This window comes from Rhinolophus ferrumequinum, chromosome 9 (assembly GCF_004115265.2).
Source record: "Rhinolophus ferrumequinum isolate MPI-CBG mRhiFer1 chromosome 9, mRhiFer1_v1.p, whole genome shotgun sequence".
Taxonomy (NCBI): Eukaryota; Metazoa; Chordata; class Mammalia; order Chiroptera; family Rhinolophidae; genus Rhinolophus; species Rhinolophus ferrumequinum.
In genome coordinates, this window is record NC_046292.1 from 18,368,264 (window position 1) to 18,394,529 (window position 26,266).

Genomic DNA, 26,266 nt, shown 5'->3' on the forward strand with positions numbered 1-26,266 from the left:
TGTATAAGAGTATATAAAACTCTGTCTTAGCAGCCTAGAAATAGAGACTCACTCTCCTGTGGGCTTGATGAAGTAAGTGACCAAGTTGGAGAAGCCTACGTGACAAGGAACTGTGGTAACCTCCAGGAAAAATCCAGCCAGCAAAAATCTCAGGCCCTCAGTCATACAGTCGCTAGAAAGTAAGTTCTGCCAACAACCTGAATAGGCTTGCAAGTGGATTCTTCCCCAGTCGAGTCTCCAGGGGAGAATGCAGCCTTGCTGACACCTTGACTGCAGCCTTCTGAGACTCTAAGCAAAGGACTCAGCTAAGCTAAGGGCGGGGGAGATGCTCCTGACCTGGAACCTGTGAGATAATAATGTGTGTTGTTTTAAGCTGCTAAATTTGTGGTAATTTGTTACACAGCAATAGAAAATGAATATACCCACAATTCCTGAAAGAAACTGAAGCCCCAAGGCATGAACCCTACTGACACCTAGGAAACTCTGGGTCTGGGTCCAAATCACAGAGCTGGGTGAGGGAGGCCAGAGCATGTGCCACATACAGCCACTGGGCACTTTGAACTTCAAGACAGTAGTTAAAGGCCCTTGGCTTTCAAAGAAGATTATGTGTCCCCACCCCCGCCCACCCCACCCGCCCCGCGCTTGTCCCGCAAAACGCCTGTCCAGTCAGTCCTCAGAGATAGGTGAAGGCTGGCCCTGGAGTTAAACAGATTGCAGAAGTGGATCACGAAGTTCACTACCCGAATCTCGGCGCTTGGCACAGTGCCCGGCATACAGAGGACGCAAAAAAAAAAAAAAAAAAAATGGTTTGACTGAAAAGGAACAGAAAGAGCCCTCGAGCGCGCATCTGCTAAGTGGTGCAGAAGGGACCGGGCCGGCTCCGGGACCGGAGGGACTGGCCGGCGCCCTGCAGCGGGTCAGGACCCGGCCGCGGGCCGGCGCGCTGTTCCGGGCCCAGGCGGAGGGGGCGCTGCGGCGGGAGGCCGCGCGGGCGGGGGCGGGGTGGGGTGGGGCCGCCGCCGGCGAGCGAGCGAGCGCTGCGCACGCTGCCGCCGCCACCTCCGCTGCTCGGCCCCGTCCCGGTGCGGCCCGGCCGGCCCGCGGGGCGCGGAGCCGAGGCTCGCGGCCGGCCGCATGAAGGACTGCGAGTACCAGCAGATCAGCCCCGGGGCCGCGCCGCCGCCCACCTCCCCCGGGGCGCGTCGCCTCGGCCCCGCCGCGCCCCCCGGCCCGGGCCCCGGGCCCCCGCCGCTCGCCGCCGCGCCGCGCTGGAGCGGCAGCGGCAGCGAGAGCATCGGCCGCCGCCCACGGCGCAAGTGGGAGGTGTTCCCGGGCCGCAACCGCTTCTACTGCGGCGGCCGCCTCATGCTGGCGGGCCACGGCGGCGTCTTCGCGCTCACGCTGCTGCTCATCCTCACCACCACGGTCCTTTTCTTCGTCTTCGAGTGAGTTCGGCGGCGCCCCTGTCCCCGCCCCCTCAGGCAACCCATTCCCTCCGGTCCCCTCCGTACCCTGCCGCGCACCCCACCTAACCCCAGCTCTTGATGGACACTCCAGCCCCTCTGGTCCCCTCTGTGCGCCCATCTTCTCCCGCCTCCCGGGCGCTCCACCCTTCCCAGCACCTGCCAGGCGCCCTCCGCTCCCTGCTCGTCTGGGGCCTGCATTCTCCCCGTGCCTCCCCGTCAGCCGTCAGGCCTCTGCGTCTCTGTGCACATCTCTTCTCTGCCCTCCCTGGCCCCTGCCGCCCCTCCCAGACTCACTGTCCTCCGTTGCTGGTTTGGATACCCCATCCGCCGGTCCCCTCCACCCTCCCAGCCACTCCATCCTCTGTGGCCTCACCCTAGCACCCCCATCCTTCCCTGGCACCCTGCCTTTGCCAGGAACACCGCCTTCTCATGTCCCTTGACCCTTATCCCCTCTGCCCTCTCAAAATCTGCCCCAGTCCTCCCCGGCTCCCGCTCCTGCCGCCTCAGGACCGTTTCTGGCCCATCTTCTAGGTTCTTGCTGACCCCTTGAGGCGTATTTTCTTTATATCCCTTCCAGACAACTTCGGAATTGCTTCGGTGTCCTTTGGCTACATCCTCCCCAGCACAGATTTCCTAGTCATCTTCCCCATTCCCCCTCGATCCCCCTTGGTCGTCTCTCTACTCTCAGACCCTTCTCCCTTGCTTCCCCTTCAGTCATTCTCACCTCGGGTCCTCAGACAATCTTCCTTCAAACATCTTTGGGCCTCTCAGACCTCCCTTTCCCTCTCCAGCACTTTCCTTAGTTTCTCCACATCTGGCTGCCCTTGCTCAGTCTCCTCCTGTCCCCCCAGCCATCTCCCAAGCCCCTCCCCCCACCTGGCTTTCTTTCCCTTCCCGATATTCAGGGCATCCCTCTGGCCTGTTCCACAGCAGGAACAGCTGCAGTGCCTCTATTGTTTCCAGTAGAGTCCACAGTACTTTCGTGTGATGGGTTGTGTTTGCCCCCATGGGTCTTGACCTCTTCATATCTCCTGTGACCCGTGATTGCCCCACACAGTACCTCCATTTTATGGATGAGGAGGGGATGCGTGTCACTTTACCGGGGTGTCAGAAGTTTCCCACCCTACCCTTGGTCTCTAGCTGGAACCACCTGTTACGTGATTCCTCACATACACACTCACAGGTGCACACTCATGCACTCCCATCCTGTGCTGCATGAGCCCCCACTCCCCCTCCTAGTTCTTCCCATCCTTGGTGGTCTTACTTCATTACATAGTGTGGTTAAGAATGCCATCTCTGGAGCCAAGAGACCTGGTTCAAATCCCGGCTCCACCACACACTAACTGCGTGGCTTTGGGGAAGTCACTTCACCTATCAGAGCCCCAGTTTCCTAATCAATAAAATGGGGTTTATAATAGTATCCACCCCCTAAGGTTGTCACGAGGGTGGCATGAAGTCACGTAAGCTTTTAGCTCATAGCAAGCACTTAATGCTGGCTGCTATTACTGTTGTTTTCGCCAAAAAACCCTTCCCCAGGGCCTGTGGCCATGATGAGGCTGCCACAAGACACTAGCCCTTAGGGACCCTTTCTAGCTGCCAGATCATGTATCTGCAACCTTGGGTTTCCCCTTGAAGCAAGGTGAGGACTTCCAACAAATTAACTTCTCCCTTTTATCCTTCCTTTCTGAGTCAGGGTAGATACAAAGTTCAGGGATAATTTAGCAAGCAGAAGCTCTGAGGAGCCCCCCGCCCTCACATGGCCCCTAGACTGAGATTCAGATCCACTTTGCTGGGCCAGCCCACGTGGGTGTTTTAAAAGTGCCTTTTCCAGTATCAGGCCTGATCCTCCCACCAGGGCTACAGCGAGCGTAGAAGGAAGCGGTGCTTGCCATGGGTTGGCCCCATGACCTGCAGTGTAGGATTCGGTCAGTTCAGAAGCGAGAACTTCTCTGGGCTGAGTGTGTATCTTCACTGATAACAGACTTGTCCCCAGAGAGGGAGGAAGTGAGGACTTTTGGGTTCGAGGAGAGCTTGTGCATCATCTTCCCTTTATCTCTGCTCCTCCTCACTTGGGGTGGTGGAGTTGACAGGAGGGGTGGGGCCAAGAGTTCACCTCGGTCTAGACTAGGGTTTCACCTAGTCTGGTAGACTAGTAGACTAGGTTTCACCTAGTCTCAGTAGAGAGCTGGCACGATGGGAATGCTGTTGGTGAGGTCACGGAGGGTGAGAGACTCGTGCTTGCCCATTGCTCTGGGGAAAGGGACAGGTGGCTCTCTAGGTCCTTCCTGCTGAGAATGGTTTTACTCCATTGTTTGGTTTGGTAGATCATTGCACAGGCCTCCCAGCAGGGCTCCCAGCTTGTGCCCTGTTTCACAGCAGCCAGAGTGCCCCTTTCACTGTAAATCAGACCCGAGGCTTCCCTGGCTGTCTAGATTAGGGTCAGAGCCCTGATGCCAGGCTTCCTGTCCCCATCTCCTCCTGCCACCCGGGTGCGTTCCCCTCCAGGCACATTGGCCTCCTTGCACACTCCTACCCCCGGGCCTTGCACCTTTAGAACACCCTTCCTTTACGTAGCCTCACACTCCCTCTCTCTCGTCCATCCTTACCTGACCATCTGTATAACAGCAAACCAGTCCCCACCCCACATCCTCCCTGCCCTGATTTAATGTGCTCATCTGATACACCATTCGTATACGTTTTGTTAGTTTCCTGCTTTTCTCCAGACAGCAGGACTTTATTCTCCTCACTGTTGTATCCTCGGGGCCTAGAACAGAGCCTGGTATATAGTAGGCACTCAATACAGTAAATATTTGTTGAATGAATGAACAGAACCTGTGCTAGGAGCCCCGAGACCCCAGTCCTGTCACTGGCTGAGAGACCTTGGATGTGGCTGTGAGCCTCAGGGTTCCCCTTTCTAAAATCAGGTGGCTGGGACTTGGTGTTTCTGAGGGCTCTACAATTCTCAGACTTCAAGTCTTCTCCATCCCCTAAGATCTCTGAATGGACTTGAACTGATTGAATTGTCATGTGGGTGACACGGAGGGCCCAGCTCTGTTTGAGGTTCAGGCCTGGGAGCATGGAGATGTTTGGAGCAACATGTGGCCCACTTGGGACCCTTGGCCTTGGCAGTCTGTGCTCCTCAAGGGATGGGCCTCTCTGGAGGCCAGAGCCACCGATGATGGAGGCTCCAGAAATATGATAGCATGTAGGTGCCCACAGGTTTGCTTCCTGCTACTATGCCAACTCCTGGAACCTTGGCAGATTCAGGCCTCCCAGCGGCCAGCCATTTCCCAAAGAGCAGCTCCTCACCCCATCAGGTGCCACTCTGGCTCTGGGACGAAAGGCAGCGGTTAATAATGTGGGTGGGCCGCACAGAGACCCATCTGTGCACAGGCTGTTCTCCCAGCCGACTAGAGTCGGGCCTGACAGAACTGACTTTGGACACCAGCCCTTGGGTAATAATGGTATTGGCTGGACCGTGCTCTTTTCCTAACCCCTTCACCTGGCTGATCCTACTCATTCAGGCTTTAGCTTCGGTACCCCTTTCAGCCAGCCCTTTCCTGACTGTTGTGCTGCCTTCTCCTTCCCTATTACAGCAAACAAGGTCCTGTGTGGCAATTCTCTATTTACATGTCTATTCTCCCCACCTGACCATAAGCCTCGTTGAGGCAACAGGGGACTCAGGTTATTCACTGCCAGTATTCTTGCTTGTTGTTGAACGTATTGCCTGGCACGTAGAAAACCTCAATAAATATTTGTGTAGTGAGTGAGTGACTGAATAAATGAGTGAACATTGTCACAGATGGTTCATCTCAAGTGATAATCCAGTTCATTGGTAATGGCTGCCTGAAGCTTTGTGTTTAGAAGGATTTAGCTAAGTGCAGGGGTTAAGAGTGCTGGGATCTGTTGATCACATCTGCTGTGACTCAGGGAGAAAGTGCAAGGATCAGTTAGTGATGTCTGGTCTGGGCACTGATTGGGGAGTGGCTGCTGCCTCTGGGAGAGGTTCTATTCAAGAACCTGGTGGTGTTTGCGGTAGCCCTGTGCCCCAGGGAGTCCTTGGAGTATCTGCTCATCTCTCTCTCTTTCTCTCTCTCTCTATCTCTCTCTCTCTCTCCCCTCCCTCTCTAGCTGTCCCTTCCTGGCCCGCGAACTGACCCTCGCCATCCCCATCATCGCTGCCATCCTCTTCTTCTTCGTCATGAGCTGCCTGCTGCAGACAAGTTTCACCGACCCTGGGATCCTGCCCCGGGCCACTGTCTGTGAGGCAGCCGCCCTGGAGAAACAGATTGGTGAGGCCCCTACCCCGGCTGAAGCTGTGTCTCCCAGCTCCTCATTACTTGACTTGAGAGGAGGCCTGGTTTTCTCTTCCCACACTATGCTAGGAACTGGAGGTACAGTAGTGAGCAAGGCAGGCTGGAGCTGACACTAGAGAGCAGGAGAGAGGTGAGAAACAAGTAAGCAAATCAACAAGAAATGCTAGCTGGCTCTGATGGCAGCTGGCATGGTACTGAGTGCTTCCTGCGCGCCAGGTACTGTCTTCACCTCTTTATGTGCATGATTTTATTTAATCCCCCAATAATCCTATGAGGTAGGTACTGTTGTCACTCTTCCTTTACTGATTAAATTGAGTCTCAGAGATTATGTAAATGGTCCAAGATCACATAGTGAAAGAGCTGAGACGAGACCCCAAGCAGTGTGACCGGAGCCCCTGCTCTTCAGCATTCATATATACTTACTCATGTACACTCATCAAGCATTTATTGAGTCCCCACTATGTGCCAGGCACTTTTCTAGAATCTGGCAATACAGCGGTGAAATCTGATAATCCCTGCCCTCTTGGAGTTGACATGCCAGTGGGAGCAGTAAGACAGTAAACAATCAATGAAAGATCTAGGATGTCAAACAGAAGAAGAAAGCAGGGAGGTAGGATGAGAGCTGGGGGAGGGTGTATGAGTTTAAATGGGGTGGTCAGGGAAGGCTTTGTGAAGGAGGTGACATCTGAGCAAAGAAGCAGAGACCTACAGAGAGAAAGGGTTGAGCCGTGTGGGGATCTAGGGGAAGAATACAGTAAGTGTGGGGGGTGGGCTAGTTTATGTTAGGTAGTCAGGGGAGGCCTCTAGGAGGAGGCGGCACTTGAGATGAGCCCTGAATGGTGCAATGGAGCCAGTAATATGCCATCTAGAACCAATAAAAGCAAAAGCCTGGAGAGGTGAACAAACTGGTGTGTTCAAAGAATGGCAGGAAGCCCAGTGTGGTAAAAAAGGACCTGTGCTCCCAGGCGCCCCAAGTGGCCCTTGATTCCTCCCAGTGTGGGTCTCCCTAGGTGGCTGGGCACCAGGGCCAGGGTCTTCATTTCAGTTTGCTTCACCCCAGCTCCTTCCTGCTGAGAGGTGATGTGGTATTTGCACACCTCAGGAGTTCCGGTCTGTGGTTGGCTCCTTCCCCTAACAGGGTGGCTTTCACATAAGCTTTTAAACACCCCGCTGGCCCTGAAGAGACCTCATGGCCTGTAAATGTCAGAGCCCTGCTGCGCTCATCATAGGAAGTCATCCATTAATTCTCTGCGGCAGCAGAGCGTGGGCAGGAGGGCAGAGGATGCTCTCTCGCTGTTTGTCTGCTCCGAGTCTCATCCTCAGCCACACCCTTGGTTGCTGTCTTCCTCTGCCTATATCCAGCTTCCTTCCCCCTGGGCCACTTGGCCTCCTTGGCCTCCTGCTCCATCAGAACCCCACAGTCTGACCTGGGCTGGTCCGCCTGGCACCAGGGAGACTCAGCGGCAGCCCTGTTTCTCCTCCCTCCTGATCAGGGCTAAACGGGAGGCAGAATTATTTGCCGTGTAGCCTGGGCGCAGAGATCTGGCTGCCTGGAATCCTTTGCCTCCTGTGAGCTGCCTCGGTAATACTGATAGCAGTAATCCCCCATGTTTGGGGAGAGCTTGACCATGTGCTGATGGCTTCCTGTCCATTATCCGCACAAATCCTCACAACAGCCAGCTGTGCGATGCAGAAACTGAGGCAGGTGCTCACAGGCCAGGGAGTGGACGCGTGGACACAGAGTGTGTGCCTTGACTCCCAAACCCGTTGCTTTCTCTTCTGAGATGGCCGCAGGGACACATCCCTAGTCTTCCGTGGCTACACCCCCTTCATCCTTATGTCTCAGCTCAAGTGTTCCGTACTCTGGGAAGCCTTTGTGGCGCCAGTTGAGCTGCACCTTCCATGACACATTCCCAGAGTGCCTTGTCCTGCCTTCTTGGCCCTGTGCTGCATGGTAGGCATCATGGAATTGTCGGGTGGGCCCCGCAGCCTTTCCTGGACAGTGAGTGTCTTGTTTACCTGTCTGCCATGTGGATGTCTCTGTGACTTTGGCTGAATGGATGAACTTCTATGAAGGCCCTGCTTGCTATCCTCAGGTGACTGGCGGAGGGACAGTTGGAACTTCTCCCCGTTAGACATTATGGGTTTGATCATTTATGTTTTGGATTATTTGTGTCGATTCTGTATGCTGACTCTTAACGGGGTGGGGTGGGGTGGGGTAGCAAAGGAAGTCCTGACTGGCCGGCACAGGTGAGATCAGGCTTTGGAAAAGGATCAGAGAAACCAAGAGTATCTCCTGCCTGGAGGTTATTGGGAGGCTTCATGGAGAGGTGTCTTGAGCCAAACTGTAAAGTTTGGGTGAAGTTCAAGCACAGGAGGGTGTGTGAAGGGAGCCCTCCAGGCTGGTATAGGAGGAGGAGGAGGCAGAGTGGGAAGGAGGGGGGACAGGCATGGGACCCTGAGCAGGCTGTGTTGGCTGGAACACCAGGAGAACTAAAGAGAATTCGGGAAATTCCCATTGGAGGACGGGGTGGAGTCTTATGGGGCCCTGAATGTCAGGGTTAGAGACTCCTTTGAGAACAGTTGCCAAGCCTGGAAAGTGGCATCTTTAGGGCCTTTGAATTCTCAGACTTGAACAGGAGGCATCTAATTAGGGCAAAACATTTTGTTTTTAAAAGGATAAGGTCACTGAACCCTTTGAGAAGGTTGAGGCTGGCTCTGACTTGGTGGTGCTGTTCATATAGATGTGAGCTGATGCCCTGGGCTTGGACCCATGCAGACTGTGGGCTTCGCACTTTGGCCCCATAGGCCAGCAGCTCCAGCCAAACAGGATGTGGCCCAGGACTCCCACCGTGCAAGCACCAACTGAGGTCGGATGACCAGTGCCTCCCAGTCTTCCCAGGATTGTCCCTGTCTTGGCACTGAAAGTCTGGTGTCACGGGAAACCTCTCCGTTGCAGGCAAACCAGGAGCTTGGTCACCTGGTCTGAGATCCTGACTTGTCAGCTGGCAGGTCGTACAACTGGATCACTCTGCGGGACCACACAGACTCCAGGTGCTCTGGGCAGTTGGGGGAGAGAGAGAGGATGCAGGACATTGGCCCTAAAAAACTCTTGGTCTGATGGGAGATGACAGAAACGTCTGAACCGGACAGACAGACACTCATTTAGAGACTGTCAACTCAGAATAGACACGAAGGCCACCTCTCCCTCTACCACCACATAGCAGGTCACAAACAGCATCCTGTCTCCAGGATGTCTCCCCTCAGGACCTTCTGAAGCCCATAGCCCCAGGACACACACTGCCTGGATTGGCTTAGGGCTCTGCTGACCAGGCCTGGACACGTGGCTTCTCTGCTGAATCATAGTTGTTTCTCTAAGACCCAGATTTGGGCCCGGCCCTCCCTGGCTTAGAATTTGGGTGATTCCCTAGTGCCCTCAGCAGCATTTCCTGATGATCGGTTATTGGGGTACAACCTTCGTGACTTTTGTCCTTTCTGCATCTCACTGTGTACCTTCGTTTGTTTAGCATTTTCCTTCAAATGGCTCACTTTTAAGTGTATTTTACAAGGGAAATGTATATCACCCCTGTAGGCAGAAAGTCACTTGTTTTAAATAGAAGATAATCATAAAAACAAAAACATACCAATGTCACGGAATTCTTGGTGGTTACAGTTGCCTGCAGAAAGCAGTCACTTTGAGGCCTGTGAGATCACAGACATTAGGTGCTGAAAGCTGAGGCTTGCCCTTGATGGAGTCAAAGGCTTGAAAGAGAATTGAAAAGGGAATAACTTTCTCATTGCGTGATTCAAAGTTGCTTAGTGTCCTGGCCAGGAAACAGACTATCTTCCATCTTCCTGAAAACTCTCCCCACCCCCCAGTAGAGGAGCACTTGTCTGGAGGATCAAGTATGGCTCCAGGCCAGCCGGCCCCCCATCTCCTGCCTCTCTCGTACCCCCCCAGCTGCACGATGCAGTTAATGCTTCTGTGCCTTTGCTCACTGTCATGCCCTCCTCCCCTGGCGAGCCCAAGGAATTGTTCTTTCTGATCCAGCTTAATTGCTGCTTCGTCTTTTGTTGCTTTCTTCAATGCTGCCTCCTGCCCCACCCCGCATATTCCCCTCTGTAGTCTCACGGTGTTGAGTGTAGACACTAGTAACACCATTAACTGACTAGCTATGGGTTAGACCTTTACATTATGTCATCTCTCATTTGCATCATCATCTTACAAGGTTGGTATTGCGCAGTGAGGAAACTGAGGCTCAGAGAGGTTGAGCAGCTTCCTCAAAGTCACAAGCTAACAAATGGCCAGGCCAGGTTTCAAAATGAGATCAGCCTGGCCCGAGACTTGCACACTTGACTCACCATGTCTCTCACAGTGACTCTGTCCATTTGGACTCACTCTGCCCTCAGGCTGAGCGCTTCCTATATCCCCAGGTCACCTCTAAGCCTATATGTGGTAGGGGCTCCAAAACCTCTGGAATGAACAGGAACGGTCAGGTGGGGATTACAGTGACACAACCCTCATAGCCTGGGCACTGTGGCTGACCTTGGCGTGGCCCGGAAGCCGGGGAGACCACAGCCCTACAGCTGTTTCCTCCATAGGTGGAGGCAACAGAGGGCAACAGACAGGGCCCTGCAGGGCAGGTAGAGATCCCAGCCTTCCCTCACGAAAGCCTTCTCAGAAGCTCATGGCCAGCCCCAGCCATTCAGGCTCTGAGTGCAGAATACTTGTCTGCTCCTCTCCGCACCCATGGCAGGCCCCTCAGTTGGGCGAAAGTGTGGGGAGACTTAGTTGCTTCTCATACCCCTCAAGTGAGAAGGAGCCTTTCCCACCATCACCACTTCCCCAGGTGTTGAGTTTCCTACCGGAAAGGCAGCAGGAGGGCCTCTAGGAGGAGGAAGAGCCTGAGGCCGAAAGAGCCCATAGGGTCGGGACAGCATCTCATATCAGCCTCCTCATTTCTTCAGCAAATACTTTCTGAACTAATGACCAAAGCAGATATATTTGGCTCATCGGTATGTACTCGCCCCTTACTTCTCCCCTCTCCTGCCATCCCCAGGCCCTGTACAGGAGCTTGGCATAGTAGATGTAATGTTTGAAAGAATGGCGAACACGTGAATGGAAGACAAGGGTTCTAATTTCAGCCCCACCTTAAAACACTATGGGAGTGAAGTCGGTTTCCTCATCTTTAAAATGGGGGCACATTTCCCCTTGACCAGCCCAGAGCATTTTTTTTTTGTGCGAGTGAGACGGGGAATGTCAGTACACTTTGAAAATTGTTTTTCTCTATTGCAGCTTAAGAGGCTTGAGCCTTGTGGTCAGGAATGGCAAATGGACTTGCTCCGGGGACTGGTAGTCGCTGCTGGAAGGGGTGGGTTGTGGAGGATTCGAAGGCCGAGTCCAGGGCAGTAACTGGCCAGGACTGTTCGGCCTGAGAAAAAGCAGTGGGAAGCTGCTTGTCTTCTCCCTGTGTCTTCTCCCTGTGTGAGCCTGTCGTGGCATCCCCTCAAAGCCTCCCTCCACCCAACTCTTTTTGGGCCCTGTGTTTGGTGACTTTCATTCAGCATCAGGGTAGCACCTTGCTCCAATGTGACACCTTCTCTCCTGCAGCTCTAGCGCTTGGCAGCCTGAGGAAGTCGGGTGTGTAGAGTTTCACTTCCTCTTTCTCAGAGTTCCAGCAAGGAGGAAGCCTGGCCCCAAGGCCAGAACATACTGGTAGGAGTTCCCTCCCTGCCTCGGGGGAGAGGCTTGGGCTCTCCTCTGCCTAGGGAGGGCCTGTGGGAATCCTGCAAGGACTCCAGTAACTTTTCTCTTAGTCCTGAAGAGGGTCAGTGCCAGTCCTTCATTCACAGATGGGTTGTGTTCTGAAGCTCCTTCATAAATCAGTTGTTTGGAATATGGTGTTTCATAGAAACAGCAATAATAATGGCTAATATTTCGTACACTCTTGCCAGGTGCAAGACACGGCTAAACCCACTTGATGAATTCTCGCCCAGTCCTCCTAACAACACTAAAAAACAGGTGGAGTTGATTATGTCCCATTTTCATATGATGAGGGCACCGAGAAATTAAGCGACCCACATCACTCAGTTAGTAAGTGGTGGGGCCGAGACTCATCCCCACGTGTCTGAGCACAGTGCCCAGTCACAGCGTGGACTTTTTGTCTAGACCACGGCTCCCTAGTGGTGATCTAGCGCTGTGCTCAGAACTGTCTTTGCAGCATCTTCTTCAGCCCTCGCCACACCCTATGAGATTGAGAGTCTCTTAGCTCCATTTTACGGATGAGAAAACTGAGGCTCAAAGAAGTGAAGGGACCTTCTTAAGTAGCAAGTGGGTAGCAAAACCAGGATTCGAACCCAGTGTTTCAGACACCAGAGCCTGCATCTTGCTGCTGCTCTTGAAAACAATAACTAGTAAGTACTCACCACATGGCCCTTCCTTTACTTGTACTATTTCTGATCCTTACAACCCTTCAAGGTAGTTGTTATTATTTGTCTGCTTTTGCAGATACGACAACAGGCTCACAGAGGTTAAGTAACTTCCCCAAAGGTACCAGCTCATAAATGGCAGGGGCTGGATTTGAACGCCAGGCCTACCTGAGTCCAAAGCATGTTTGTTTTCTGTCCTCTTTGCCTGCTGCCTCACAGTTCAGGACTGCCTGTTTATTACACTGTCCCTGCTGTCAAGGGGGGTACGGTCTAGGCTGGAGAGACAATGTACACACACACAGCAGTCCTGTCACACCTCAGCTTGAGGCAGTGAGTGTGTTTAGGTGCGGTGTGCAGGGCACGAGAGCCCCTGAGGCTGACGTGGTCAGAGAAGCTGCTGGAGACCAGGCAGGGCTCCAGCGAGTCCTGGTGAACAAAGAGACGGCGGGTGGGAGGGCTGGGGCTTGGTGGGAGCAGAGGCAGAAACCCCTAGAGTCCAGGGACTCAGCAGGAAAGAGGAGTGGGAAAGAAGCTGGGAACAGAGGTTGGGCCCAATTGTGAAGGGCCCTAATATCAGGGCAAGAAGTTTGTCCTTTATCTTGTTTTTGTTTTTTTTTTAAAGATTTTATTGGGGAAGGGGAACAGGACTTTATTGGGGAACTTTGTGTACTTCAGGACTTTTTTCCAAGTCAAGTTGTTGTCCTTTCAATCTTAGTTGTGGAGGGTGCCATTCAGCTTCAAGTTGTCCTTTCAGTCTTAGTTGTGGAGGGCGCAGCTCAGCTCCAGGTCCAGTTGCCGTTGCTAGTTGCAGGGGGCACAGCCCACCATCCCTTGCGGGAGTCGAACCGGCAACCTTGTGGTTGAGAGGACGCGCTCCAGCCAACTGAGCCATCCGGGAGCTCAGCGGCAGCTCAGCTCAAGGTGCTGTGTTCAATCTTAGTTGCAGGGGGCGCAGCCCACCATTCCTTTCAGGACTCGAAGAATTGAACTGGCAACCTTGTGGTTGAGAGCCTACTGGCCTATGTGGGAATTGAACCAGCAGCCTTCGGAGTTAGGAGCATGGAGCTCTAACCGCCTGAGCCAGGCCGGCCCTATCTTGTTTTTTAGGGGAGGTGACTGAAGGGTCTTGAGCTGGGAAGTGACACAAACGGGGTTATTTCGAGGAGTGTGGCATGTGGCAGTGTATACCAGGGGTTGAAAGGCAGAGGGGCTGTAAGCGGATTGGCGATACAGACCTGGCCTGGGTAGAGTGTTGGGAGTGCAGAATGAAGTGGCCAGGAAGAAGGAAGGGTCTACAGAGAGACTCCAAACTGGGTTCCCCTGCCTCTGCCATTACACTGACTGACTGACCTTGGGCAAATCCCCTAACCTGTCTGGGCCTGTTTTCTCATCTGCAAACTGAAGCAGTTCAAACAGAGGCAGTGAGCGAAGGGACATTTATCAGGTATTGCTGTGTGCCAGGGACCATGTTATATGTTGAGATTCCTGCCAGCTCTTGGATTGTGTCATTGGTAGAAATAAGGAACCAGACAGGGATAAATAACATTCATTATGACATTTTGAAATTTATAAAAAGACCTCAAGCCCAAGCTTTGGAAACTTGGTTTCACATCCTGGTTCTGCCACTTACCAATTGTGTGGCCTTGGGCAAATCACTTCACTTCACTTTAAAGTTTCCTTAACTGTAACCTGGAGATGATAATGATAACGTTACCTCTTGGGATATTATCAGGATTAAAGGAGATACTGTACGCAAGGTGCTCCGTATATGGTAAACCCTGCCAGTGAAGTGTTTTCTTTCCCTTGTCACTTCCCTTCTTTCTCTCTAGTTCTATGAGCCAGTAATAACAGTACACACTTGTTAAGTTTACTTTGTGCCGCTTCACGTATATCAACTCATTTAATACTCACAACAACCCAGTGAGGTAGGTACTATTAACCCCATTTCAGTCATTGAGGAAACAGGCAAGAGATTAAATGATTTGCCCTGTTCCACATCTAGCAAATGGTGTCATCGGGAGGAACCCAGCTAGTAAGAGGTGGAGCCAGGATTCCTGCCCCAATTCTATCTGTTATTTCCATTTTACAGATGAGAAAACTGAGGCTCAGAGAAGTTCATTTGACTTCAGCCTCACACACAACCAGTCAGGGGCACAACCAGGTTTCAGAGGGTATCTGTTGGCCTCAACCCCCCTGCCCTTTACCATGCTGCCAGTATTAAGGAAGAGATGTATGTTCCAATGCTTAGTTCCCTTTCAAACACACTCTGCTTGAGGTGACGGTGAAACAGCCTAGCAAAAGTCTGTGTGGTAGCTGGGAATGTGACACACAAGTCTGTTTGCTTCACTGACGCCTGCCAAACGCATAGAAGGGTGCCTGGCATGGTAGGCACTCAGTGAATAATTATTGGAGGCAAATGGCCAAATTGGAGCTATGTGGGGAGTCGAGCCAGTGGAAGTGATGACTGGGAGCATAGCTGAAGGTTGGGGGTCACAGGAAGCGCCATGTGACTCTTGGAATTCTGTCCGGGAAGGAGCGACTTGGTCCTCTGTGCCTGGGTACCAAGAGGCTCAGTGGGTAGAATTGTGGGCCTTGTATATAGCAGACCTGGGTTCAGATTCCTGCTCTGCCTCCTTACCAGCTACATGACGTTGGACAAGACCTCGAACCTTTCATTTTCTTAGCTTTTTACTGAAGTATAACAGGCCTAGCAAAAGTGTACAAATCGTAAGTGTTGTATTTGTTAGGTGTTCACAAACTGAACCAAACATGTAATCAATACCCAGATCAAGAAACAGTTTATGAGCAGTGTCCCAGAAGCCCCCACACCTTGTTCCCTTCCTGCTCACTGTCACCCCTCTAAGGGTAACCAGGATCCTGACTTCTAACACGACCACTTTTACCTGTTTTTGAACATTTTGTGTGCTTACATGTGTGGTTTCTTCACTTGCTACAATGTTAGCGAGATTCATGTATATTGCTGTGTGTGGTTGAGAGGCATTCATTCTCATCACTGCACAGAATTCCATTGTGTGGATACACCACGTTGTTTTGATCCGGTCTCCTATTGATGGGTAGTTGGGTAGGTCCAGCTTCTGGCTGGTATGACAATTGTCACTGTGAACATTCTTGTCCATGTGTTGTGGTGTGTATCACATCATGGACATTTCTGTTGGGGACACAATGAGGGATGCGATTGCCAGGGATGCATATGCTGAGTTCAGAAAACTTCCGAACAGTTTTCACAGTGGTCATACGAGATTTCTAGTTGCTTTACATTTTTGCCAACACTTGATTTTTATATTTTTTTAATTTTAGCCATTCTGGTACATGTGCAGTGATAGCATATTGTGCTTTTAAATGCATTTCCCTGATGACTAATGAATTTGAGCACCCTTTCATGTGTTTATCAGCCATTTGGAAACTTCTTTTATGAAATGCCTGCTTGAATCTTTTGTCCAAATTTGAATTCAGTTGTCAGACTTTTTCTTTATATATTCTGGTCTTCTTTATATATTCTGGATACAAATCCAGAATTCTTTATATATTCTGGATACAAATCCTTTGTCCTGTGTCAGATATTGCTAATACTGTCTCCTACTCTGAAGGTCACCTTTTCATTCTTTAAATGATATCTTTAGATGAACAGAAGTTCTTTAATGTGATATAGTGCAGTTTAGCAAATTGCTCTTTCATGATTAGCTCCTTTGTGTCTTATTTAAGAAATATTTGTCTACTCCACAGTCGTGAAGTCATTCTCCTATTTTTTTTTTTTAAATCCAAAACTTTTGCATTTAGAGCGGCAGTCCATCTGGAATTAAATGTGTGTTTGGTGGGAGGCAGGGGTGCAGATGCATTTTCCCCTCATTTATATACCTGGTGGACCCAGCATGCTTGTTGGAGAAGATCATCTTCCTCATGGCACTGCAGTGCTGCCTTTGTCGTAAACCACACGATCATATACATGTTGGGTCAGTGTCTGGGGTCTCTTTTCTGTTCCATTGGTCAGCATTTCTACCCTTGCACCCAAATCAAGCTGTCTGAAATACTATAGCTTTATCCTACCATGTTTCCCTGAAAATAAGACCTAGCTGGACAGTCAGCTCTAATGTGTCTTTTGGAGCAAAAATTAATATAAGACTCGGTCATATATAAGACCCAGTACTAACCTGATATGATATGATATGACATGATATGATATAAGACCAGGTCTTATATTAATTTTTGCTCCAAAAGACACATTAGAGTTGATTGTCCAGCTAGGTCTTATTTTTGGGGAAACACGGTAAGTCTTGATATTGAGTTATGTAAGTCCTCTAGCTTTGCTCTGCAAGAGTGCATAGGCTATTCTCAGCCCTTCGCATTTCCATATGAATTTTAGAATGAGTGTCAATTTCCACACACACAAACCTACTGGGATTTTTGTCTGGGATTACCGGTATGTTGAATCTACTGATTAATTTAGGGAGAATAAATCCTTTTCTGGTATTGAGTCTTCTAATCCATGAATATGGTATATCTCTATATTTCTTTTTCTCTTAAAATTTTTATTATGAAAAATTTCAAACATCCAGAAAATGGGAAGAATTAGTACAATGAATTCCTATACATTCACCATCTAGATTTAATTGTTGTTACTAGAGTATTTTATTTGTCATATATATTTATACATATATGTATAATTCTTATTAAAGCCTTTCATAGTAAGTTATAGACATCATAGACACTTTACTTCAACCTGTATCTTCAAAATCTAAGGACAGCCTCTGATATAACCACAATTCCATTATCACAGCTAGGAAAACAAATAGTTCCCTAATTTCTAATCTGTACTAATTTTTCCCCAGTTGCACTCCATGTCTTTTGTTGCTGTATTTGATTTTGTTTTTCAAATCTAGGATTATGCATTACTTGTTTATGTCTCCTAAATCTCTTTTCCCGTAGAACCATCTCCCCTCTCTTTTTGTAGGTGACTTTGACTTTTGCTAGAGATCAGGCCAGTGGTCTCGTAAATGTCCTACGTTCTGGAAACTGGAACTTGGATCGAGGTTTGGGTAGAGGCAGATAAACCTCACTGAGCCTTTTTGGGGTCTCCTTCTCTGATGGCCCTTCTCAGAGGTCTGTAAGGCCAGTGATGTGTGAGCAGGTGTGTAAAGCTTTAGCACATAACAATCTAAGTGGTAGTAGCTGTTAATAATATCTATCCCTGCCTTAGGCCAGCATTTTAGCCCAATGTTTGTTCCCCAGAAAGTTTCCCTGAGGCTTCTGTTACTCCAGCCGGGCAGCAGTGGCTTCTCCTCCTCTACTGGGGCTCCTGGCTCTGGGTTTGGACATCCCCCATCTTTCTCTCCTCCCACCCTCAGACAACACAGGCAGTTCCACGTACCGGCCCCCCCCTCGAACCCGGGAGGTGATGATCAATGGGCAGATGGTGAAGTTGAAGTACTGCTTCACCTGCAAGATGTTTCGGCCGCCCCGGACCTCACACTGCAGTGTCTGTGACAACTGTGTGGGTAAGTGGGAGGCAACGTGGAGGGATCCAGGGAGCTCTGAGAGAGACAGAGCCCTGGGGCCATGGAAGGCACTCACGGGGAGCGGAGGTCTGAAATATCCAGGGCTGGGCAGGAAGTCTGGTTCACCCAGATTTGCTCTGACTTAGGAGGCGCCATGGGGAGAGGCTCTTGACTTCAGCCTAGGATTGGTGAATTCCTTCCCCCCAGCTCTGATGTATGGGGCGAACACAGAGATTCCCTTCTACCAGGCCTCAGCCTGGTCCTCAGTAGGTCCAAGGTCCCAGGAATCAGAGACTGAGCAATACCATTCTAGATATGTTTGGGCCAGAAAGGGAATGATTTACTTCCAGTGGCCCAGGACCAGCTATGCCGAAAGGCTTTGATCTAATTCCCAGGATTGGGGAGCGCCAAGTATCTGGGAGCGGGAGTTTAAGCTGCTGAGGTAGAGAGGATATAGCCAGGAGTGGAAGCTAAGCTCCTGGCCCACAACTGCAGTGGTTGCTCAGGAACCAGAGGCTGTTTTGTTCCCTCTCCCTGCTCTCCGAAGGCCAGGCAGCTCTGATGGAGACCAAAGGTATGCCCCTGAGCGCGTTTCGTAAAGGAAATGCTATGTGAGAGGACCCAGGTGGGCTGAGCCATGGTGACTATGCACAGTCCCCCGGGCCGTGAGCTCATCACGCTGGCTCAGCACTTGCTGCACAAGAGAAGAGTGGGAAACACCCCATGACTGTAGGCAGTGAAGTGGGTGACTCAGTGGGCATCATTCACCCATGAGAATCTGCCCCACCCACCCCTTTCGAAGGGTGCTGGCTTTGGCATGAGGCCTGCAACGGGCTTGTGACCCACATTCCCACAGGGGACTTTCCTCAGCAGTCTGGGTGTGACCCCACCCCCAGGCACATGGTGCTTGTGTGAGATCAGCCCTCTGACCTGGCTTCTTATGCCAGTTCTCCACAAGTTACATAGCGGCCTGGTCCCTCCCTCGGCCTCTAATTCTAGTGCAAGGGACAGGCCATTGGTTGTTGGCATGTGGCAGGGGTCATAAGCCAGGCAACAAGTATTAGGTTGGTGCAAAAGTAATTGCGGTTTAGGGGCGGCTGGATGGCTCAGTTGGTTAGAGCGCAAGCTCTCAACGAGATTGTTGGTTCAATTCCCGCATGGGATGGTGGGCTGCGCCCCCTGCAACTAAGACTGAAAAACGGCAACTGGACTTGGAGCTGAGCTGCGCCCTCCACAACTAGATTGAAGGACAACGAGTTGGAGTTGATGGGCCCTGGAGAAACACAGTGTTCCCCAATATTCCCCAATTAAAAAAAAAAAAAAGTAATTGCGGTTTAAAAGGTGAAAAATAATTGCAAAAACCGCAATTATTTTTGCACCAACCTAATGCTGTTTGTGGATCTTCTTTGTACCAAGCACTGCTGGACCCTGGAGTTCAGCTCAGTGTGAGGCCAATACAGGCCCCCTCGCGGGGCTTATAATGGAGCAGGGTAATTGGCCAGTCCACTCATTATAAATATGTAAACACCGTAGGCAAAGTGCTGCACGAGGTAAGTGCCAGGGCAGCAGGGCAGGTAATGGGACCCTTGCTTGTCCAGGGTCAGAGGACACTTTATTAAGGAAGTGAGTGGCTTAGCAGCTGAGACATGAAGAAGGAATTACCCTGCACCAGGTAAAGAGATGGGGAAGGATATGTGAAGCAGTGGGAAGCGGTTCGCAAAGGACCAGAAGCAGGGAGTGTCTGAGGAACTGAGAGGCGGCTGGTGCGGAGAGTAAGTGGGTGGGAGAGCCCCAGCCGAGGTGGGAGGCCTGCGAGCCCCTGTGCTGTGCAGGTGGGCACTAACCCGTCTCCCCTTTTCCAGAACGGTTTGACCATCACTGCCCCTGGGTGGGCAACTGTGTGGGGAGACGGAACTACCGCTTCTTCTACGCGTTTATTCTCTCTCTCTCATTCCTGACGACCTTCATCTTCGCCTGCGTTGTCACCCACCTGACGCTGCGTGAGTTGGCGATGGGGGTGGGACAATCAGATGGTGACCAGCAAGCTCAGCCAGGCTGAGGGGCTGTGATCACTGCCCCTCTTAGCTGTGCCCTCTTGTTTCTTCCTCGCCAGGCTCTCAGGGAAGCAACTTCCTCTCCACTCTGAAGGAGACACCAGCAAGATATCCTTTGCCCTTTGTCTGCTAGTGGTCGCCCTGGTGGGAACTGAGGCCCCTTCACTGGGGTGGGGCCCCACACCTCATCCTATAAACAGAGGGGAATGGTGTAGAGCCGATGTTTGTCCTCTAAAATCCAGTGTACCCGCTGCTGCTGCTCACGCCCGGGGTGGAGCTGATCCTAAATGGGCTGTGGGGATGGGGTGGCCGGGAACTCTCCGGAGCCACAGCCCCTGTCTTCCCTTCAGCTCCCTGGACCATGTCATGCCCGAGGCTCTGGTGCTTGGAACCCTCAGTTCCCTCTGCCATCTATCACCCTGGGATTGTCCTGCTCTTAAAGGGAGCTCCCAAAGCTTGCGTAGGGCCCAGGAGGTGATCCTGCTGAGAAGTGGTGACTGGGCCACGGGAAGGTTACAAACTTACTTCCTTTCTGGGGAACTAGCTCCACGGAAGGACAGGTGAGAAAGGCTTGGCGTGGCAAGCTCCCAGGTGCAGGGGAGTCTCCCGGCCCTGATCCCTCATCCTGATCCTGTGTGGTTCCTTGACTGCCCTGCTCACTGTGCTGGAGTTGGTGATCTGCTTCTTCTCCATCTGGTCCATCCTGGGCCTCTCAGGGTTTCACACTTACCTCGTCGCCTCCAACCTGACAACGAACGAAGATGTGAGTAAGGCTGGAGCAACCCCTCATTCCTGGGCAGGACCCTCAGAGGGAAGCAGAGCTGAGGGAGCTGGAGTGGCCACAGTGCAGCCCCAACTCTTACACTGCTGGGGAAACATGGATGGAGACGGAAGGCAGCCAGACGTCCCATTCCAATGCTCACAGCTTGGCCCTGGGAGACGCAAGACACGCTTCTGAGGCCCCCGCATGCCTCAGCCCCTCAGTGCAAGCTCCCAGGGCCCCCAAGTTGCTTTTTCCCTAACCCCACAGGAGCAGCACTCACGCCATAATAGTCATTACATTTGGCCAGCACGCTACCGTTTCCAGAGTTCTTTCAGTTCCCATCATCTCTTTGGGTCCTTTTGCCAACTCTGAGGCAGAAGGAACTGGGATGCTTTTTCTCCATAAAGCTGAGTGACTTGCCCCAAGGTTACACAGCTGGGAGAGGACAGAGCCAGGGTTGCGCCCAGAAGCATGGCCATGCTAGCTGTGCCTCATTGCACTTGCAGGCAGCAGAGATATGACTGTTCTTTGGGTGTCCCTGAGGCTTCCTTATTGGGGGGGGGGGCAGCAAGACAGGACTGTGAGGAACTCTCCCTCCCTGCTGTCTTACAGACCCCTACCGAGCATTGTTTGAGCACTCACTGTGTGCCCAGCCCTGGGCCAGACCTGACCTAAGAAAGCAAACGAGAACATGTGTTCCAGGGCTGCCACCTGATACTAAGAGGCCCATCAACCAACAGAAAATACAGTCCTTGACCTCAGCCTCTCACTTGGGGAAACAAAACTTGACACGCATGACAAAGCTGTCATGTGCTAGGTGACTGGTACAGAGCAAAAATGACATCAGCCAGCATTTCCCAAGGCAGTTTCCTGGGTGCTGGTTCTGCAGGATATTATTACCGTAGGAATTAAGCAAAAGGACTGATACGGCCAAATAAATTTGGAAAACTCTGGGTTAAAGTTAAGCAGGTACCCTTCACTGCTAAATTCCTCAGTGCCATTGATAGCCGGCTTCACAGAACTAGAAATGGGCAAGATTTCGTCTGATGCCCCAACAAAGCTATCAGAGTTGGTATCAGAGTTGTTCCCTATTTTTTGAATGAGGATTGAGACTCAGGGAAGTGACGATCTGTCCGGGGTCATGCAGTGAGTCAGTGGCAGGGCCAGGGTTCACAGCCAGGTCAGCCCAAGCCCTCTGCCCTTGTGCTGCCCTCTCTCTCAGGTGGCTGGCCAGAGAAGGGAGGATACACCCTAAAAGATTCTTTTGGAGGCTTCTGTTTGGCTTTCTACTCTGTCTTGTGTCCTGTTTGGGGTCTCCTCCTTTCTGCTGGGTACTCCCTAACATCCAGAAATCCCATTCTCACTGAATGGTTAAAGATGTGTCCCCTCCAATAGTCGAGCCAGAATTGGTTTCAGAAATCGCTGGTCTCCGCCCCCCCTAACCCCCCCGCCCCAAGACCTCCTCCTAGAAAAGCAAAATGAAAGGAGGTGCCTGACCCCGACCTGCTTCCCACTTACAGATCAAAGGCTCGTGGTCCAGCAAGAGGGGCGGTGAGGCCTCCGTCAATCCCTACAGCCATAAAAGTGTTATCACCAACTGCTGTGCTGTGCTCTGCAGCCCCCTACCTCCCAGGTGAGACGGAGTGACCCTGGGAGTCCACACATCTCAAAGAGGTTCTAGAATCAGCAGACCTCTCCCCACACCACAGTGCTCTGTCCACCATCCCCTGCTGAATGCAGTCAGGGCATTTGTCACATAAAGGAGTTCTGTGGAGAGTTGTGATTTTTAATTATGTGTTCATTGTAGAAAAAAAGTACAAAATATAAAAAAGAAGAATATTAAATCTCACAAGTAATCTTACTCCCCAGGGATAACCTCAATTAATGTTTTGGACACACTTGTTTTGGCTGCCTTTCTGGGCTGATGGCGGGACTGGGTGAGGCCTCTGTCCTCCCTCCTGGCGGAAGAGAGCCCAGGTGGCTCAGCCCTAGTGAGAAGTACCCCATCCATCCTGCCAGCAGGGGGCGCCAGAGCACCAGAAAGGAAGCTAAATTGCAGTGGGCGCTTTAAGAACAAGATTTCCCCCCAGTGTTCCCCTTCCTCCTGCCCAATATGCCTGTCACCCATCCTGTCTGGGAGAAGGGACAGTAGGAATCACACTATCTCCACATGTCCTTTCATCCTTGTTTTTCCCATTATCTGCAGCCTGGCTTCTTGGCAGCCAGACAGAAATGTGGGCCAGTGTGAATTAACAAATGAATAAATTCCGTGGCCAAAAGCCAGGTGTCCAGAGTGCAGAGAGGGCACTTCCGGTAGGGAGGAGTCTTAAGCCCCCAGTGGGAAGGCAGCTCCCCTTCCCTTAGCCTTTCTAAGGCTTGGAGGTGGACTCTGTCATCCAGCCCCCGCCTGGTGCTCTGTTATATGGTGGGGTCCTCATGTGTCCCCCTTGTGTTTCGGAAGCCTGATTGACAGGAGGGGATTTGTGCAGTCCGACACCGTGTTGCCCTCGCCCATCAGAACTGACGAGCCAGCCTGCGGAGCCAAGCCCGACGCCAGCATGGTAGGAGGCCACCCCTGACCTGGGCTCAGTACTTGCCACCTGCTGGTCTGTCCGCCCCTCCGCACTCACCTGCCGCTCTCCACCTGCCGGGATCCTCCCCATTCCACCCAAGGGAAGCAGAGCCTCCAAAGACTCCAGTCTTTTCGTATTTATTTCCCACCCTGCGTGGCTTCCCCCACACCGTTCCATGGCTGTACCCTCTGCTCCCCAAACCCAAGTTCCCACGGCCTTGGGCCCAAGATCCCCCCAGCTGGTCAGTGGCAGGAGTGACAGGATAGAGAGGCCAGGGCCCCTGAGGCCGCCCAGAGGACCACGCCAAGTCTGCCTGTGCCAGGGCGAGCCCTGTGTGAGTGAGGGTGCAGACCGAGTGCTGTGCCTCCCAGTTCGGGGAGCTGCTGGGCCCTGCTGAGCCAGGGTCCTGAGGTGAAGCAGGGCAATGAGCAGCTGGCTCCAGACAGTGGGCTGTGAGAGAGGACGCCTCCACGGGCTGCTGTGGTTTGTGGGCGCCTCCATTCTTCTCGTGATGGTCATTGTGCTTTCTTCAGTGGTTTTCCATATATATGTATGGAGTTGGCCGATAGGATAGAGCTGGGGCTCCAGGTCGAGAAGGCAGACTTGGGGCTGGGTCGAGGGCCACTTGTGTCAGAGGAAGCCACACCAGCCCGGCAGGCACCCCAGACCTCAGCTCCTGCATGATTCCTGGGCAGCACAATAGGAATTGGGGGCCTTGCTCTCTCTGCCCATGGAGGTTTCTCCATGGGATCCTAGCCTGGCCCGCTCCCCACCTCTCTCCCAAGTCAGGTCAGGGGATGGGTAGGTTATAATGCTGGCAATACTTGAAACGGGTTTATTAATGCTGGATATTTTGCACAATTTTATAGACCTCTTTTCTACATTTTTTAAATGGAAGAAGGAAAAAAAAGCCAGCCACATTGCTATCTGTGCAGTGCCAGGTTAAGGGTTATCAGAAGGCAAGTTGGTTTTAATAAGTTTATTACAAGAGAACTTCTGGCTGTGAGTGAGTGTGTGTGTGTGTGTGTGTGTGTGTGTGTGTGTGTGTGGCCTTGTACAAATGTGGCTGGCTCCCACTTCCCCACATCCCCTGAGTTGCCGCCCTCCCCACCATCGCCTTGAGCTGTGGGGACAGGGAGCTGTGTGCGTTGGCTACAAGAGGCCCTGCTGCTGTAGCTCAGCCAGCACCATCTTATCTTTCCCTCCCCTAGGGACTTCAGACAGCCAGTGGCTGGGGACTTAGCCACCCCCCACCCCACCCCTGCCACCCAGCCTCCAGGTCAGGCTTCCCGCTGGGATCTGCCCAGACAGGCTGAGGCTGGGTGTGGTGGATGGGGTAATGGCTGTGGGGAGTGGCCGCCATGCTACAAGCCACACCCCCTTCTCCAAGCCCTGAGCACGGGATCCAGTGCCAGAGGCCAGAGGAGAGAGAAGGAGTCTCTGCCAACTGGAGGCCTCCATCCAGAGAAAAGGAAGGAAGGAGCAGGGTAGGCCAAGAGACGGGTGAAGACTGGCCTACATCTGGGCCAGAAACTCAGAGGATGTCCATCCTCTTCTGGGAGCTGTAGTTTCTTGTCAAAATAGATGGGAAATTGTGCTTCTATCCCTCTCCTTGGCCCTTCAAGTGGGCTGCAGTCCTTAGAAAGGGACAGGAAGTCCCCGCATCTTGCCCTTCCTTGTTCCAGAGGCTAGTAGGTGACAGGCAGCTGAGAAGTGGCAGCCACAGAGGGTCCCCTCTGGGAGAAACAGCTTCGCCCCAACCTCAGGTCCCTGGGCCGTGCTGCAGTGGTGCTGGGAGGTCCGGGGGAGAAGCTGGCTAGAAGAGGGGACTCCCACTTGCCTTTTATTTAAGCCAGTATTCGTTGTTCCTGCTTGTAATAAAACTTTTGTTTTTAAGAGTTGATTTGCTTTGATTGTTTTTTGTTTGCTTTCTTTGCTGAGGCCCCCAAATGGCAGCCGTCTATACTTTCAGCCAAACTTGGTCTTTCCTGGGGAGACAGAGAAGGCAGGCAGCCCAGCGTCACACTCCTGGCTGAGTTTGTCTGCTGGAGGCAGAAGAGTGGGTGGCCGCTAGGCCCGCATAGGTGTGTAAGAAGAGGCCATCCAATCCCCTCCTTGTCCCCTCTCCCTTCCCCTGCCTCAGGAGCTTGGAGACCCTCAAGTTCTTCCTTGCTGTCTTTCCACTCTGACCCCCAGTGACTGCTCAGCTAGGAAAAGGTTTACGAGATAGTAGATTCCAGTTTGAGAGCTGCAGCTTCCCTGGCCCCCACCCACACCTGGGCAGCAGGGCCCAGCCAGACAGTTCATAACACTGGCCCACCTCTCTGGTATCTCCTCCAGGAGGACACCTGTCAGGATTTTGCCACCTCCTGCACAGCCTGAGGGGAGCTAACAGGCCTCTTTGCAGAGGGTTAGCTGGTAAGACCGGATCTCCCCCGTCGGCCAGCACTGCCCGCTCCCCTCACACGCCATCTCATCCTCATCGCATGCCTCACCCACCCATGGAGCCCATTCATCTGTCTGGTGTGTGGTGTGGTGTGTGTGCTGGCAGTGGTACGGTCCCCAGGGCTCCCCCCTGAGCAGAGAGATGGGGGCGTGGGGTCAGAGCGAAGAGCCCAGCTCCCCTCTGGGCTGAGGAAGTAGCTTTGCGCAGGGCAGCCGCCCCACTGGAGCAGGAGGTGAAGGGCGAGGACGGGCTGAGGGTGGCGTACCTGCTCGGAGGGGCTTGGGCCTGTTCTGGTGGTGTCCTGGTGTGCAGGGCCCTCGGTCACTAACACTGTGTCCTGGCTTTCTGTCCCTGCTGAGCTTTCTCTCACCTGCCCGTTTTCTCTCCTGCTTCATTGCCTGCTGCCCGAGCCTTGGCCCTTCTGTGGGGAAGAGGCAGGTGCTGTGGCAGCACCTGTCCCCACAGCATCCCTGAGGCCTCTTCTCTCCTGCCAGTCCCGCTAACCCTCTCTCTTCTTCTTTGCTGTCCTGCCCGGGATCTCCAGTGTGTGCAGGGGCTTAAGGATCTCCTGAAGACCGCTGCTCTCTGCCTCTCCAGGAGTGGCCTGGGGGGAGCCAGGCACCCGGCACCTCCACCTGCCTAATCTGTGGCCCATCTGCCACCGTCTGTGCCTACAGGGTCTACCCCCAAGCCTGCCCCACACGTG

General features: G+C 52.5%; 1 protein-coding gene across 1 annotated transcript; it reads left to right on the plus strand.

Moving 5' to 3' along the window:
- Positions 1–1,134: 1,134 nt before the first annotated feature.
- On the plus strand, positions 1,135–25,015 carry ZDHHC18 (zinc finger DHHC-type palmitoyltransferase 18). The gene is made up of 8 exons (XM_033115448.1): positions 1,135–1,445; positions 5,598–5,758; positions 17,575–17,724; positions 19,587–19,724; positions 19,838–19,886; positions 20,439–20,541; positions 22,062–22,174; positions 23,003–25,015. Exons 1-8 carry the CDS (start codon positions 1,135–1,137, stop codon positions 23,118–23,120), a joined length of 1,143 nt encoding a protein of 380 aa, XP_032971339.1. The 3' UTR covers positions 23,121–25,015.
- Positions 25,016–26,266: the final 1,251 nt, after the last annotated feature.

Excerpts from the sequence above, each read along its gene's own strand:
- ZDHHC18 (XM_033115448.1), top strand. The coding sequence starts at position 1,135 with ATGAAGGACTGCGAGTACCAGCAGATCAGCCCCGGGGCCGCGCCGCCG. Across the intron at positions 17,725-19,586 it reads TGTCTGTGACAACTGTGTGG|AACGGTTTGACCATCACTGC; the intron begins GTAAGTGGGAGG and ends CCCCTTTTCCAG. Across the intron at positions 20,542-22,061 it reads ACCTGACAACGAACGAAGAT|ATCAAAGGCTCGTGGTCCAG; the intron begins GTGAGTAAGGCT and ends TCCCACTTACAG.